Source organism: Onychomys torridus, chromosome 9 (assembly GCF_903995425.1).
Source record: "Onychomys torridus chromosome 9, mOncTor1.1, whole genome shotgun sequence".
Lineage (NCBI taxonomy): Eukaryota > Metazoa > Chordata > Mammalia > Rodentia > Cricetidae > Onychomys > Onychomys torridus.
Genome location: NC_050451.1, coordinates 63,529,657 through 63,546,553, shown reverse-complemented (window position 1 = coordinate 63,546,553; position 16,897 = coordinate 63,529,657). Strand labels below are relative to the sequence as shown.

The following is a 16,897-nucleotide window of genomic DNA, read 5'->3' as shown; positions in this document are numbered from 1 at the left end:
AATAACCTCATAAATACTGATGCAATTTCCTGTCTGTTTGGTGGCTAAACTTCTGAAAAATGTTTCAGCTTAAATAGTACTATATAAAAATATGAGCAATATTAACAAGTTTTCTCCCAATGCCAATCAAAATGCATGTTAACTTCCATGGGGTGGTAAGTACTGATAATATGAGAAACAATGAACTGAAGAAAATGAATATACAAATAGCAGCTTGAGTTACTTCCTGTTCACCACACAAATATAGCAGTCATATTGTAGATGAAGAGCAATAATAGAAAGGTGAAGTTATAAAGAAGCAAAATTATTCCAGAGGGAATAGCATTCCCATCCATATATGTATGTAGTTGGACATACTATCAACTAAGAGAATATTTCCTGCATCTTAAAAATGAAAGCCAACAGCCATCAAGATGGCTCAGTGGGTAAAAGTGACTGTTATCAGGCCTGAGGGAGAGAACAGATTCCCAAATGCTGTCCTCTATCATTCACATTCAAGTGTGGTGAGCGCACACGCACACAGACATTCATTCATTTCCTCTCTCTCTCTCTCTCTCTCTCTCTCTCTCAAAAAAAAAAAAAAATCTCCAATGACTAACTTTCAGTTTTCCTACTAATGTTGTAGGCAAAGCAATCAGCATACACATCTCAGGACTACGTAAATTCTATCTACCGATTAAATGATTTCTGTAAGAAACACTGTATCTGTTACATTTAAAAAATACAAAAAATCATAAGGGGACAAAAGGAATACTAAAAAGACTTTTGTTATGCGAATTCAGTTTAGTCAAGTTTCTATCAAAGGCAAAATGATGTTCTGCAAAGAAAATGTTTATCTATATATAAACACACTTAAAATTATTTATTTGTTTGCTTTATGTGTGTGGGTGTTTTGTCTGCATGTACGTCTGTGCACCATGTGCATACCTGGTGTCTGAGTTTAGAAAAGGATATTGGATCCCCTGGGACTGGAGCTACAGACAGCTGTTTGCCACCATGTGCGTGATGGAAACTAAACTCAGGTCTTCTAGAAGAGCAGTCAAGGCTCTTAACCACTGACCTATATATTGCTCCAGCTCCGAAAGACATTTATATCAACACAGTGTCCTAAGAGGTTTGGCAAGCAGATTTTACAACAAAGCTTGTAGAAGACACAAATTCAAGCTGGGCAGTGGTGGTGTCTTTAATCCCAGCACCTGGGGATCTCTGTGAGTTCAAGGCCAGCCTGGTTTACAGTATGAGATCCAGGACAGGCACTACACAGAGAAACCCTGTCTTGAAAAACCAAAAGGAAAAAAAAAGATACAAATTTAAAAAGCCTTTGAAAAATTACAACTAAATCTTATTTAAATTTTACTCTGTTAAGAATGACTAGTCTAATTTTATTAAAAGTAAATTCTCACACCTCTGAGTTCTGCTTAAGTGGAGATTTAATACAGATTTAGGGCAGTATGAGGTAGTGGGTGTTTTAAGGGTTGTTTGTCCCCAGACTTAGTCTCCTTACAGGTGTGCACTGATTTGAATAAACACACTGAAAAAGGATCTATTATCAAAACATATAAACATGTACATTTTAAAGCTAACATTTTATTAATCTTAAAAGTAACAACCAAAAGATCTGGCTACTCTATGACTGTTAAGACTACCCCAAGACGGGAAATCTGACCAAATATATGGTTCAATTTCAGATTTTTACACTAAATTGCTAAAGTTGGTTTTTAATACTATAGCAAATGCTTCCGTTCTCAGTTTACCTTCTGTAATTGCTGCTGTAACCTTTCCCACGAGGTGAAGGGCCATGGACGAACCTACACGTGTTTCCATAGAGACAGCTGCCAGTCTTCAGCCAGTTCCGGCACTGTGTCTAGGAGGCAGCAGATATTACTACGTGAATGTCTGAAGAAAAGATGCTACTAAAGCAAAATCAAGTCAGAGCAACCCAAATGCCAGCTAAGCACATGCTACTCCAATAATAATACCATAAAGGAATGATAAACCACAAGAGGGTATGTGTTTGGGGTTGGGGGTGTTACTGGAATGGGGAATGGATACGATTAAAATACATTGTATATATAGAACAAACAAAAACCTTATAAAACAATGAGAAATTTGCAAACCATAACCCCTCTTTCATTTCTTTCCTAGAGTAAAATTTGCTAAACCAACCTCACGACAAAATAACCCATTTTCCTTTATAATAGCAATTAGTACTTCAATAATAGTATTTTAAATGTCTCCCCCAGTGCACAGGATTGAGGATGGGGCCCCTTCGTACAGGCTAAGTGAGGGCTCTGCCACTGAGTCACACTCCTAGTCACCTCTAGTGAGCTCCCTGTGTTCACAGTAATGACAACTCACCTCTGCTGTGCTGCCAGTACTGGGTCCAAGCCTCTCAAACACACTAGGTCTTCTGGATGTACTCTCAGATATGGTCTTGGTGTTTTCCACTGTGACCTTCCTCCTAATTTTTGACATTTTGAACTACTTTAACCAAAAGAGAGAGAGTTAAAACTGTAAAATCTTTCAATTTTATACACCTGAGCCTAAAACTTACAACCAGACAAAGATATGGGTAACATTCTAAAATCAAAAGTGTTTTCTTGAGGCCAGGGCATGGACAGAGGGTAACAGAAGAGGATGCCAGTAAACATGTTGCCTGCTATACCATGCCTTCTAAGTCTAGCAACTCCGTGGGCTGGACCTGGACCTCCTCTGTACTGGACATTCAACTACAGTTATTAATTTGTGAGTTACTTATAAAAGCCACTGTAACATTTGGTAGCTCTGTCCTTTAGGGGAAGATTGCTAGCCTAACAATCGGTTAACTAAAAGATATGTAAGTCAAAGAACATGGGACATAAACCCAGGTGAAATCTTAACTGAAAGTGGAAACAGCTCTTTATACTGTTTCAGCGGCTACAAAAGTACTGCTTCAGATGAGTATGGGAATATCTGGGTGTGGCTGGTGCCGCACGTCAGTAATCCCCGGCCTCGGGAAGCTGAGGCAGGAGGATCTCCAGTTCACAGAATGACCACATCTGGAAGAAAATCAAAAGTCAAACAAACAACAGTATGGAAGAAAAGTGGGTGCTGTTTAAGTATTCTTTGCTGCAAAGGTCATGGAAAGGCAATTTGATGAAGAATGTTAATTTTTCAGTAATACTAAAAACAAAACTCTCCAAGGTATTTCTATAACCCACCACACACTGCCATGAAAGTCAAAGGTGCTAAAAGTAAGGAATGGGTCATTATTAGCAATAAGAAAGAAAAATTGCAAAAGTATATAAAAAGCTAAACAAAGCATTAAAAACTAAGACTATAATCAGAAAACTAATCCAGTTATTCAATTGAAAGTAAAAATTCAGATGACAGCACACATTAGGAAACAAAGTCCAGACCAAGTAATAACTCATACTGATCTCCTGAAGGAAGAAACCATCTCGTAAGCAAAAACAAGACAAGCTGAACTGTACATTTTACATCACCTGAGCATGAGCAGAAATCTAATTGCCAGATTATCAGAAAGAGCCATGGCAGCTTAAAAAAAAAAGTTAAGTTCTACTTGGTATACACAGTAGTCGTGTGTGTGTGTGTGTGTGTGTGTGTGTGTGTGTGTGTGTGTACACTTGAGACAAGATTTCCTGTAGCCCAGTTTGGCCTCAACTTCAACATTCAGCAGAGGACAGTCTTTAATTCCTCTACTCCTGTCTCCATCTCCAGTTCTGCAATTTCAAGAATGGACCACCATGCAGCGCTGGATCTGAACACAGGGCTTCCCTACATTTTCTACTAACTGAGCTACATCCCTAGCAACAGAACTAGTCTTTATAGAGATCACAGGTAATCTTTAACATGGTTTCAAAACAAAGATATATTCCTGGACATGAAATCACATCAGCACCAGCTGAGAGTATGGTAGGTAGGGCATGCCTGTAATCCTAGAACTCAGAAGACGAAGGCAAGAGCATTGCTGTGAGTTCAAGACCAGCCTGGACTCTAAATAGTGAGTTCAAGGTCAGCTGATAATAAATAGCAAAATCTTGTTTTGAAAACAACAAAAAGGAAAAATGTCCTGGAATAGAAAATCAAAGCCAAAAACTCAATAGTAATTATAAAAGTATTCCATTTAACTAGGTCACTCAAGTCATATTCTGATAAAGATTCAAAAACTGAGAACAAAGTTTGACAAGTGAGAAAGGATGACAAATCAAGAGGAAACCATAAAATGATACATCAAAGTGGATTTAATTGGAAGTTTAGATTATAAACTCTTTAACATAAAATGTAACCTTTTTTTTTAACACAAGTTGGAAAATAACTCTGAAGTAATACGATGCTTTACAGTGTAGAATGCCATATAGGTGAGCAAAATCAGTTTTATCAGCCATTCTCCAAGAAAAAAAAAAAAGAGCCAAATATATATTAGCATCAACATAATGTGTATCTTTAATTTTTCTTGAATTCATTCTCAGCCCAAACATAAATGTTTAGGGGAAGATACTGCGAAGCCCTATCAGACATCCAGTTGATTTTGGAAAGGAACAAAAAAGGACAGAAAACTTAGAGAAGTGGTGTAGATTTAAAAGACCTAGAAAACAAGAGCTTTGATTAGCTGAAAAAACACCTAGAAATATACAACTTCTATCTATGCAGAAGGTAATAAGAAGTAAATGTATGCTAGCCAGGCATGGTGGCTCATACCTTTAACCCTGGAACTTGGCAGACAGAGGTTGGTGGATTCAAGGCCAGCCTGGTCTACAGAGTGAGTTCTAGGACAGCCAGGGATACACAGAGAAACCCTATCTCAAAAAATTGGGGGTGGGGGATGGAGGTGGGGGTAGGCAGAAAAGTTTGAAGTTAAAAATGTATCTTAAAGTTCCATTATATTATTATCAATTAATATATGAGTACCCATCATGATCCTCAACCATTTAATAAAACCGAACAGATTATAAGTTCCCTGATGAACTTGTTATTCAGAACCTAAAGAATGCAAATCTTTTTCCTCATAAGTAGGTGGTCTCATCCTATAATACTACCTACAGAAAACTCACTTTGGAACTTTACCACCACCACTATCAATGAAAATAGTCAGCTCTGCCTCCAGCATTCCTACACTCAATGTGACTACTTCCACCACCACTTCCTACCAGAAACTAACACATCCCACCAAGATATTTGTGATGCTGTTCTTGTTGTCAACTTGACAACAGCTGAAATCAGCTAAAACCCAAGCGGCTGTGTCCACCTGGGAAGGAATTTTCTTGATTGAATGATATAAAGTTGGAAGACCCATCTTAAATCCAGATGTTTTGAGGTGGGAAGAGCCACCTTAAATCTGGACCACATCTTCTGGTGACAGCTATATAAAGGACAAGAAGAAAGTGTTTGCTCTTTGCCTGCTTGCTCTTACTTCTCTGGTAACAGAACCTACTTTGGAATTCTGATATATACTGAAGACCAGCTGAGACATCCAGCCTTATGGTCTGAATAACCACTGGATTCTTGGACTTTCTGTTGGGAGATAGTCATTGTTGGACGAGGTGGACACAGCCTATGAACCACTCTAATAAATCATATATATATATACATATACATGATACACATATATCACATGTATATATAATACATAAATATCTATAATAAATATTCATTCACATATATCCATTGTTTGTCTAGAGCAGTGGTTCACAAGTTGTGGGTCGCAACTCCCACAGAGGTCACATATCAAATATTTACATTATGATTCATACAAATTTACAGTTAAGAAGTAGCAACAAAATAATTTCATGGTTGGGGGTCACCACAACATGAGGACTGTATTAAAGGGTCTCAGCATGAGGAAGCTTGAGGCTCACTTCTCTAGAGAACCCTGACAAGACACTGTTTATTACTGTATCTGAAGTACTGGTCATCTGCCATCTCTTTCTTGGTCTTCTAAAGGATCATGGTATTCCTTTGCTCTACTACTTCTCTACATGCTGTCACCTCCTCCACTTAGTTCATCACTGCTCTCTTCCCTGACCTACGGCTAGAATGCACGGCTTCACGGCTCCTCTCCAATCCTACATGCCTAGATCCCATTGGAATTTTACATCAAATGAAGTAAGAATTACAGACCCCAACTTATAAGCCACATCCCAGTCTTGTACTCTTATCAGTAAAAAGCTGTTCCCCATACAAACAGAACCAATTGCTTTTACAAAGAGCATGAAGAATGATCAAGAGTCACCTGTAGGGGCTCATCAGTTAAAAGAACTTGTTGCTCTTGCAGAGGACCATGGTTCAATTCCCAGCACACACATGGTAGCTCACAACCATCCATTAACTCCAGTTCCAAGGGATCCAACACCCTCTTCTGACCTCCTAAGGCACCAGGCACACAGGCAATGCACATACATAGATACATCTGGACAAAACAGTCATATAAATAAAATAAACTAATCTCTTTAAAAAAAGAAAGATTCACCTGTAAGGGAATTTCCCATGAATTTTTATTCCCAGCTACTACTTAGCCTTCCAAATGAAAGAGGAAATACAATGAAGTAAAAGATGTATTCTTGCCAGGCGGTGGTGGTGCACGCCTGTAATCCCAGCACTCGGGAGGCAGAGGCAGGTGGATCTCTGTGAGTTCGAGGCCAGCCTGGTCTACAGAGCTAGTCCAGGACAGGCTCCAACGCTACAGAGAAACCCTGTCTCAAAAAAAGATGTATTCTCCTTTTGCCTCAGAATCCTAGAGTGCCAGATTCTGTCCTACAATTACACTGTATTTTGGTAATGGGTCTAGATTATAGCTATCCATCTGGATGACTTTTTCTACTTCAGCTTCTTGGGTTCTGGTATTGCAGGCATCTGTTACCACAATGGTTCTGAAATGAACACCTCTGATCACTTGCTAAGGTTTGGATGAGTCTCCACCACCCCCGCAAAGACTATCAGTAAAAGCTTGGTCCTCAGGGTGGTGGTAACAGGAGGTCCTGTGGATCTTTAAAGAGGTAAGGGATAATGGGAAATCCTTGCATCTTGAGGCAAAGGGATGCTTTCAAAGGGAGCTGTAGAACCTGTCTGTTCATCTCTCCTTCTAATTCCACTTCCTGGCTTGTGCCACCCACCCAAGAGGCCCAAAGCAATGGATGCAACCCTGGGCATAAATCTCTAAAGCCAGAAGTCGAAATTAGCTTTCTTCCTAAGTATCCTGTCTCAGGGATTTCATTACAGTAATACAGTTAATACACTGTCCACCTAAGAACTCATACTAGCGGTCCACAATGCAACACTGTCCTCAACATTAGTAGCCACACAGTTATGACTCTGCATGAATAAACACTTTCTGTTTGAACAGAAAATAATATAACTTAAAAGCTCATTTGTTGGAAAATAAATACACCAGAAAAACATTTCTTTTTCATATATTAAACCATGTAACTCAAAACCATGTAATCAACTGATGTGAAAGCTCAAAAATTTCGATTCTAAATGATGGGTTCAAAGAAAGATGAATACCACAAAAGAGTAGAGTGTAGATTTGATTAAAGGACAAAAACCATTAATGGGATAGATATGAATGCTTCAAAGTGGGGGAGAAATATTAGAACAAGAACCAGAATTGTAGACGCCAATGTCTTTCCAATCACAGAGACTGTAAACCAATAACCTATTAGTAAACTGACTCTTGTCTGAAGATGTTCCTTCATTTGGTATTCAAATTATTCTTTTGTTTAAGCTGTCATCACCTGTTTCATCATGTCTTCCTCAAATAAGCCAAACAACCACGCAGTTATTTTCCTTTATCTATTCTCCTTTGGAATTTAATAAATATCTGGAGCTTTCATCAACTCCTTTCAATTAAAAAAAAAAATCAATCAAATTCTGGGGCACTAACGATGAGCCTATTAAGACAGAAAATGTATCTCAAAGATGAGAACTGCTCCCCTTCTTCAGGGAACAATGTACTCTGAGTTCCACATCATAAACATGGCTGAGAAAGGAGCATCACAGAGGTGGCTCTTTTTGAATAATTACTTCCAAGGTCTGTTAAAATTCTGTCAGTAAAACATATGCTAATTGAGAACCCTTATCCTAAATGTTTGAGACTAGGTATATTTTGGATTCAAATTTTGCAAAGTTAAATATCTTGAGGATGTAACCTAGTTTTAAATTCAAAATTCATAATTAAGTAACACTAACAACTGAATAAAATGTATTGATATATGTTACACTGTGCTTTAGTATTTTTAAATTTACATTACAGACATCAAACTGAGTTATGTGTGTACATCTCCAATCCAAGTATTAACAAGGCCCAACCCTGCTTAGCTTCTGAGACCAGGTGCATTCAAGATAGTGTGGCCGTGGATAGAGTATATATCTCAAAATAAGCAGTTAATGATCACTCTGAATCACCAGCAAACAGAAAGCAAATAAAAGGCTGTATCCCTGCATTAGAAATACTAGAAGAAAAAAAAAACCTACATGAAAATAGACAAACCTTTATTTGCATTATTCCTAAATAGTATATAGTAGTTACATCATAATATGTATTAGAAGTATAGAGATGACTGAAAGCACACAAGGTGTGGACATATTCAAAGATTATATCATTTTCTAGAAGGGATTTGAGTGTTTGTACATTCGGGTATCTGAGGCCCCACACTATGGGTGGATGTCTATATGCCTTCATCCACTTGCTAAGTCTGCAGTTGAAAGTGTCATCTGATAATATCAAGTCATTACAAGGCTGGAAGTTGCTTGCAGATCTATACACTGTGTTGCAAAATATGTTGCCTAGATACTAAAGCTAGTAATGTAAAAATTACATAGCAAAACTGAACACATAGGCAGAACCACATCGTCATTTGGATTTAACTGAGCAACTATATCACAGACTTTTCTAAGGAGTTTTTGGTTGTTTATTGTTGTTACTGTTTTGTTTTGTGTTTCGAGACAGGGTTTCTCTATGTAGCTCTAGCTGTCCTGAACTCGCTCTGTTGTAGACCAGGCTGGCCTGGAACTTACAGAGATCCTCCTGCCTCTGTCTCTGCTGGAACTAAAGACGTGCGCCACCACCGCCCAGTATCACAGACTTTTAAAGTCTTAAATGCCAGACTTAATTTGAGAAGTTTGGAACTTCTCAAATTACTTCCTCAAAACCCCACAAACCAGAAGATTCCACATGTCCATAATTCGTAATAAAAAACTAATTAACAAGATACTGCCCTTCACAAACAAGATCCTACCAATATCATCCAAGTCTTCTCAACTCTGAATACTTTTCCAGCCACATAAATGTTAACCTGCTTAGAGAAAGATACTGCCAGACATACATTCTCTCTTCATCCCACCCTCCCCTGCTTCTGATATAGTTGTCAAAAGTGACTAGGGAATGTAAGATAAAGTAGCACTCCTACACTCCCAATAGTATTTATTACAGCCGGGAAAAATGCAAGACCAGACAGAAACAATCAAAAGCGAGACTCTTTCCAACAGGTCTAGAATAGGTGAAGGAGATAATTCTAAATCCGAGACTGCACCGCTGCACCCTCTCATCACACACAAATGAGACCACCGCGCCAGGGTATCCAAGTCCGCCTGCCCCCTGACACGGACTCCAGGACCACTACTAGAGCAACAGACACATCTCAGCACTGGGAGCTACTGCAGAGTTAAGAGTGGGATGCTCAAGCAGAGATCAGAATAGCAAGGGGCGTAAACCGCGAAGAGGATGGAGAACACAGCGCCAACCTCCCACCTGAGCCCGGCCCCACGCCTCTCCCGATCAGCTCCCAGAACGCTTACCTCCTCTCCGGGCACCCTTAGTAAGCGCAGTCCTCAGGTGTCCCTGCCGCCTCCGCTCCAAGAAGCTGGACAGCCGACTGTCCCCGCGCCGGGCCCCGGGAGGACAACGAGGAGGACGTGCACGCGCGGCTCCCAGGAACCGGTCCTCCGCAGGCGGGCGGACGCCGGGAACCGGGAGCAGCGGAGCCGCCCGGATCCTCGCTAGGCTCCAGAGAGCTCGGGACGCAAGACGAGACTCACAGAGGGCCGCAGCAGGGCAACGCGCTAGGACCGCAACTCTGCCAGGCCGCTAGACAGGTAGCAGCTAAACGCGGCCGGAAGTCGCGCGCCCCGCTCCTCTACAGGCCAGGCGGCTTCCGGCCGCCAGATTAGTCGTCAGAGAGTAAGTCCCGCCCCTCCCGGACAAGGCGTCCCCCGCTTCCCCTCCGCGTCTCGAGGGCGGTGAGGAGTGTGACCGCCTCCTGTGTACAGAGATCTGGGAAAGGAAACTGGGAGCTGGCTAGGGAGAGCTGAGATTCTCGATTAATTAAAAGGTTCTCGATTTAACGCTTTTCCAGTGCGTAAAGTGCCACTTTGTCCACTGGCAGTAACCACAGCCTGGCATGCTTCAGAGCTGCAGAATTTGACATCCGCCCTTCCCCCGCCTGGGCCGATCGCTGGACTAAAAGCTGTGCACGGATTGTGCTTTCAGGAACATGAGCAGAGATTGAAATTTTGGAGTGGGAATCCTTAAGATGCTTCAAAGTGCCTTTGCTCTTGCTGCTTGGATCTAATGAGCTTCATAAAATTAGTATTAAAGTTGCTTGATGGGGGCTGGAGAAACAGCTCCAGCCTTTAAGAGCGGTTGCTGCTCTTGCAGAGACTAGATTTGGTTCCCAGCACCCACGTGGCTACTAATAACCTTCTGTAACTTCAATTCCAGTGGATCCAGCGCTTTTTGGGGGGTCCAGCACGAACCAGGTGCTTAAACTCGCTCAGGGGCACACACGCACACAAATAATAAATCTTAAAACTGCTCTGGTCATCGTAGATCAAGTGGCGAGGGAGTGGGAATCAATACCTAGCCCCTTACAATAAAATATTAAAATACACATGAGCATTGTCACGCTTAAGCTCCAAGTGTTATGTATTTTATTCTTTGACAAAACCAAGGAAACTGATTAGACTTAGAAAAAAGGCTAGTTCAACAATTTGGTGTTGCTGAAATCAGTAAAATAAAGACAGCGGAGCAGAGGTGTAGTCATTAAAGGTTCCTAATGACATGCCAAGCTATTTTGGAGACAGCTGCCAGAGCTTCTGCACAGGTGGGTTTGATGTATCTCTCGGGCAGCAAGAATCCAAATCTGCCTTTATCTCGAAGTTCAATCGTAAATGAATATTTGATGCCCAAATCGTAGATCCAATCATCGGAACCTCCAGGAGCTAGGTCTAAAAGAAGACGAATGAGAATATTTTGAAATATACTTATTTCAACCCAATTTTTTTTGTAGAAATGAAAATAACTTTGCTTTCTTCTAATTAAGTTACCTAAATTTCTTATCCAAAAATTGTAGACATTGAAAAGACAACATGTTAAGAAAGAAAACAGATGTTGCCAAGAACTCAACAATAATCTGACTAAGGAGTGTGATAAGTACCAATGACATTTTAGTGCATTTTACAGTGCACTAAATGATTTTTTTTTCTGGCTTCATTTTTATTATAGTCACACAGTGCCTGTCTGCTATTTTGTAACATTTCTAAACATAATTATTGTAACATTTCCAAATGTATCATAACTGAATTTGAGGCTACATCATTTTTAATGATTTTATAGGACTGCATTGTAAAACTACATGTGATGGATTTAAATAATTTTGTTGCTAAATAACTTAGTTTCTTGAGAGTGAGCACCGTTGTTTATAAACAGATGTTTATTTCAGAATATTTTCTAGAGGTAGAATTACTTGTCCAAGGTTGTTTATCTTTAACAGTGACCACCCTTGTTACCCAGTAACATCAAAAGAATGGAACCTATTCCTCCCAGCAGGGTGTGAGTACACTCACTCACTGCCAGCTCCTGCACCATTGGCAAGAATCATGATCCTGGCAATTTTCTGAGAAAAAAAAATAATATGCAATTGTCTTTGGTTTAGATTTCCTTATCAGTGAAGTGCATGCTTTTAAATACTTGTTGTTCATCTCTGTATTTGTCTATCAATGTCCTTGCTTATTTTTCTACATGGTTCATTCTATATATTGTTTGTAAGAACAGCATTAATGTTATTAGATCCGTGTAACATGAAGTTTTTCTCACTCAAGTTTTTAGCTTGTGGTAGGATTTTTGTACTTTATTATTTGATAAATTTGGCATTTATTTCAGTGAAAGATGTATTAATAATTTAATTCAGTTTTGTGTTTGGTTGGTTGGTTATTGTTTGTTTGTTCTGTTTTTTTTTTTTTTTTAATTTTTGTTTTCGACACAGGGTTTCTCTGTATAATAGCTCTGGCTTTCCTGGAACTCACTTTGTAGGCCAGGCTGGCCTCAAACTCACAGATATCCATCCACTTGCCTCTGCTTCCTGAGTGTTGAGATTAAAGGTGTGCACCATCATCACCACCACCACCACCCAGCTTAATTCAGTTTTTATTCTTAGTGACTTGTCAGTTTTTCTAGGACTGATAATTAATAATTTAACTGGCTTGAAAGTGTCTCCTTTATGAAAAAAAAAAACCAGGTCTCCTTATTTGAGTGTCTTTGCATGCCCATTATTTCCTTCCAACGATCTGTCTCCTCCAGGCTGAGTTCTACACTACTGTAATTATCCTGTGCTTATAACATGCTTCAGTACTTCTGTGGGGCAAATTGTCCCTTCTTAGCCTACTGTCAGCATTTTACAAATTCTTCTACCAAATGTATGCTTCCAAATGAACTTCAAATCCTGTCAGTGGTCATAAAATTGCATCAAATATACAAATCAATTTAGGAAAATGTCATTATTCTTTCCCCATCACAAAGCATGTAGGCTTCCTTCAAAAGTATTTAAGTGTTCATGGAATTGCATCAACTATACAAATCAATTTAGGAAAATGTTAATAGTATTTTCTTATTGTTCAAAACATGAAGAATTCTCCTGTTATTTGTCTTTCAGTAAAAGTTTTCAATTTCTTTTGTAGGTACCACAGATTTATTGTGTTTATGTATACACATGCACACATTTAACAACCCACATGTATGTGTATGAATGAACACATATATATTCATACATGTTGTGGCAGGCAGTCAGATCTATTCCCTGCCCGCCCTGTGTGTGTGTGTGTGTGTGTGTGTGTGTGTGTGTGTGTGTGTGTGTATGTTTGAGACAGGTCTGAATATATAGCCCATGCTGGCCTGCAACTCCCTCTAGTTCAAGTTTGGCTCAAGGTCATGATCTTCCTGACTTAGCCCCACCAAGTGCTGAGATTGCAGGGATGTGCCACCTTTTATTCTCTGCCTGGTTAATTCTACATACATGAACATTTGTATATATGTATTGACTCATTAACCAGCTTACTTAAAAGTATGTTACTAATAGTTTTGATTGATTTCCTAAAGTTTTCCTATTAAGCAATTATATAGTGTTCCTCTTTCTGTCTGTGCTTGGATTGCTTGTGAGGTTTGTTTAATGAAACATTAATTATACTTTTTTTGAGACTGAGTCTTACATAACCCAGGCTGGCTTCAAACTCTCCATATAGCTCAGGATGTCCCTGAACTCTTGGTCCTTCTATTTCACCTCCCAAGTGCTGGAATGCTGGTTTATGCACAATTTCTAATATTTTTTAGATATCCATGAATAGTGGATGCATTCAGTCATTCATCAGTATTTCTGATCATTATGATCAACAAACACCTAATTTATAGTTCCAACTTTTATCCTATGTGTATACACACACACACACACACACACACACACACACACACACACACACACGAGAGAGAGACAGAGAGACAGAGACAGAGAGAGGGGGGCATCCTAGGTGAATGAATGTGAAGATGACCTATGTCAACAAAGGTAGCCATGGGCCAGTGACACCAAAGGACAGAAGCATGTGGCCCAGTCTGATAGACAACCCAGGGTGATTGAAGACAAGGAAGAGGGAGAGCTTGGACTTCTGCTAATGCAGCATTTTGATACTTAAAGGGGTATTGGAAAGAACTTGGGTGCAACTGTTGTACAGCTTTGTGTCAATCATATTTATTAAGTGAGACCTGAGCATTCACTATATTGTCTCAAAATCCTTTTCATGCCCTTATACGACATATTACACTGTTATTTGGCAGCTACTTAATAGTTCCCCAAGGACTGCCTTGCCAGGCCACATTAGCCAAGTAGCTGCTCTCAGCTACAATAAATCTCAAACCTAAAAATCTGCTTTATTTTCTTGAAATCACTGAGGGAAATTGTATTTTATTTTACCATTTGTTTGCATCAGAAGTTGGCAAGGCTTTTTTTGTTTTTCTGAGAAAAGGCAGGATAGGAAATCGGTTATGTTTTGTGAGCCATCTGGTCTCTGTTGCAGTTATCTGGGCTGTCATGAAAGCTGCCATAGATAATATGCAAATTAATGAGCACATCTGTGTTCCAATAAAACTATTCATGGAAACAAATATGAATTTCATATCATTTGATGTGTCAAAATTTAATTATTTTCACGCTTTTTTCAAGTGTTAAAAAAAGTAGGAAAGCCATTCTTAGTTCAAAGGCTATGAAAATATGTAGTAACTTAGGCTTGGTCATTGAGTTACAGTTTGCTGACATTTGTTTACATGTTTGTTTTCTATTCTTCTTTTTTATATAGCATTTTTCTCTAGATACAACATTCCAGCTGTGTGTCCTAGGGTTCCAGCTTCCCTAAGCCATCACCCGTACTGGGGTAGGCTTTGGTCATGTTATAGCCATTGAGTCATTTCTGCTCCTATAAGGCACGCCTTTAGCCATATTTGTGTAAGCAACCCCCAAGCTCTTGGATTCACCAGACTGGACAAAGGTGTCATCTCTACTTTGGTTTGTTGTCAGTTCCCCTGTCTGGAGTGAGTAGACATGTGTTCCTGTCTCCCCAGCAGCTGTGCCACATGACACCCATCTATGAAGAACAGAATCAATGTTTGCTGCCTATGCGGGAGTTTCCTCAATAAATGTCTTTCAGTAGAAATCGGTCAGAAACATTTGTTAGTTTGCCACGCTCAAGCTCTCACTATGAGTCAGGAAACAAGCTGTCACTAAACAGCGTGCAAGGTAAATGGCATCTTCTAGATTTATGTATCACGTGATAGCCATGATACCCATATTTTGACCCTGCGTGGCCTTTTCTTCTTTACATAATCAGTGTGATTGCTAGTTATATAACCCCTGCTCTATAGTGATAAGCTTCCCATCTTAAATGCCACGTTGCTTCTTTTGTTGTCTAAACCTAACAAGAAAACTGAGTAGTAGCCTCTGTTGTGCCCCACAGTCTAAGCTCTCAGGCAGAAACACTGAGGACTGCCCTTAGATTCAGTGTGGTTGCCCAGGGTACCTAAGGCCAGGGGTGTCATCTCCCACGGGCCAATAGGATGCAAAGATGGGACAGGAGGAAAAGGAGAAGAAGGAAGGAAAGATGGAGTGAGGGACAGAGGAGGAATACTTACATAGACTTTCTGAGCCACTGCCATATGTGTACTTGGTGTTTTTATTAATGACTTCAATTGCACGCGCGGCTTCACTGGCTACGAGAGACTGGAAGCAGTCGGAGAGAGAGGGTGGTCAGTTTGCAACCTTGAAACAGAAGAGACTGAACTTCCTAAACAATCATAATCACATTAATTGAATCCAAGTGTGTGATATATATATCACACACACACACACACATATAAAGCCTGGATTCATCCAAAAAGTAAATTAAAAAGAATACATTAACTTAGAAAATGTTTTCCTCCTATGGCAATCACAACTGAGTAGCTTAAGGAAAAAAAAAAAAAAACTCTGCCAATACATTGAATGTTTTCTTTAATTTGCATTTTAAAAACCTGACATTGCTTTTCAGGAATTAATTATGTAAAATGAACTAGGTATTTATAAATTCTGGCAGCTATCCCATTTCTAGACAAAATTATCACCAGACTTTGAATTCCACTTCTCTAAAGTGCACGCTTGCATCCGCTGTATGCATAATTTGCTTCTCACAAACTTTATTGTGTACTTGCCTAACGACTCCCAAAGGCACATCACATGACGGGCCATGCCCCTGATATGAAGTAAGTTCCACTACATGTGATCCCAACTCCTAGAAATGGTTTCTAAAGTTCCCGCTTAACACTTAGCTTTTCTAAAATTGGAGCTGGCATCTTGGTACTTTCAGTTGCTTGAGGACCCAGATGACTATCCATGGCTATTGTGTTGTGCCAGTTTTTTGTGGAAAAAAATGTTTTAGCGTACACACACACTGAATAAATGTAAGAAAAAAAATAAGCTTGTGGTGGCTGGAGAAATGGGCTAGCAGTTTAGAGCAACTGGTTTCTCTTACAGAGGACCTAGGTTTGATTCCCAGCACCCACAGGCTGCTCACTACTCTCTAACTCCAGCCCTAGAGGCTCCAGTGCATTTTTCTTGCTTCCTCAAGCACTGTGTGCATGTGGTACACAGACACACATGCAGGCAAAACACCCAGACACATAAAATAAGATGGAAAAACTACTCAATTGAACTTCATTATCTACATAACAAAATACAGATTGGCATTCAAACATCTTCACAATCTAACTTCATCTATTTACTTGTGGCCCCCACAGTTCCCTGAGTACATTCCTGTGGGAAACAGTATCTCCTCTGCTTAGGGGGTCTCCCTTGCCCATAGAAATCTCTCAGTGCCTGGTTGCGATGGCATCAGCCCCTTGATATCAATAAACTTTATTATTCTTGTTTCTTCTCCCCTTAGTGAACAATAATTTGTCACAAATGGGGCTCATTTTACCCTCTTCCTTTCCTGACATCCCAGGCGGCTGTGACTTCTGCCATTGTTGTGCTTATGTAGTAATGAGGATGCATCATCTATGAGTACAGCCGTCTGTGGTACCCACTTTGGACCAGCTCTCTAATCATAT

The 16,897-nt window shown here is 39.8% G+C and overlaps 2 protein-coding genes across 4 annotated transcripts in view; both read right to left on the bottom strand.

Moving 5' to 3' along the window:
* Zc3h13 (zinc finger CCCH-type containing 13) overlaps positions 1-10,124 on the bottom strand; it is a 65,918-nt gene extending 55,794 nt beyond the window's left edge. For 2 of the 3 annotated variants that reach the window (XM_036198748.1, XM_036198750.1), the window contains exons 1-3: positions 9,796-10,124; positions 2,359-2,484; positions 1,755-1,864 (exon numbers count right to left, since the gene is read on the bottom strand). In XM_036198748.1, coding sequence (XP_036054641.1) covers positions 1,755-1,864; positions 2,359-2,475 — 227 coding nt within the window. In that variant the 5' untranslated portion in view covers positions 2,476-2,484; positions 9,796-10,124. The remainder of the gene's footprint in view (positions 1-1,754; positions 1,865-2,358; positions 2,485-9,795) is intronic. The other variant, XM_036198749.1, reaches the window with a different exon arrangement.
* Positions 10,125-10,897: 773 nt separating this feature from the next.
* Cpb2 (carboxypeptidase B2) overlaps positions 10,898-16,897 on the bottom strand; it is a 43,538-nt gene continuing 37,538 nt past the window's right edge. Inside the window, exons 10-11 of the mRNA XM_036199971.1 lie at positions 15,446-15,533; positions 10,898-11,223 (exon numbers count right to left, since the gene is read on the bottom strand). Of these exons, the coding sequence (XP_036055864.1) occupies positions 11,039-11,223; positions 15,446-15,533 (273 nt within the window). The 3' untranslated portion in view covers positions 10,898-11,038. The remainder of the gene's footprint in view (positions 11,224-15,445; positions 15,534-16,897) is intronic.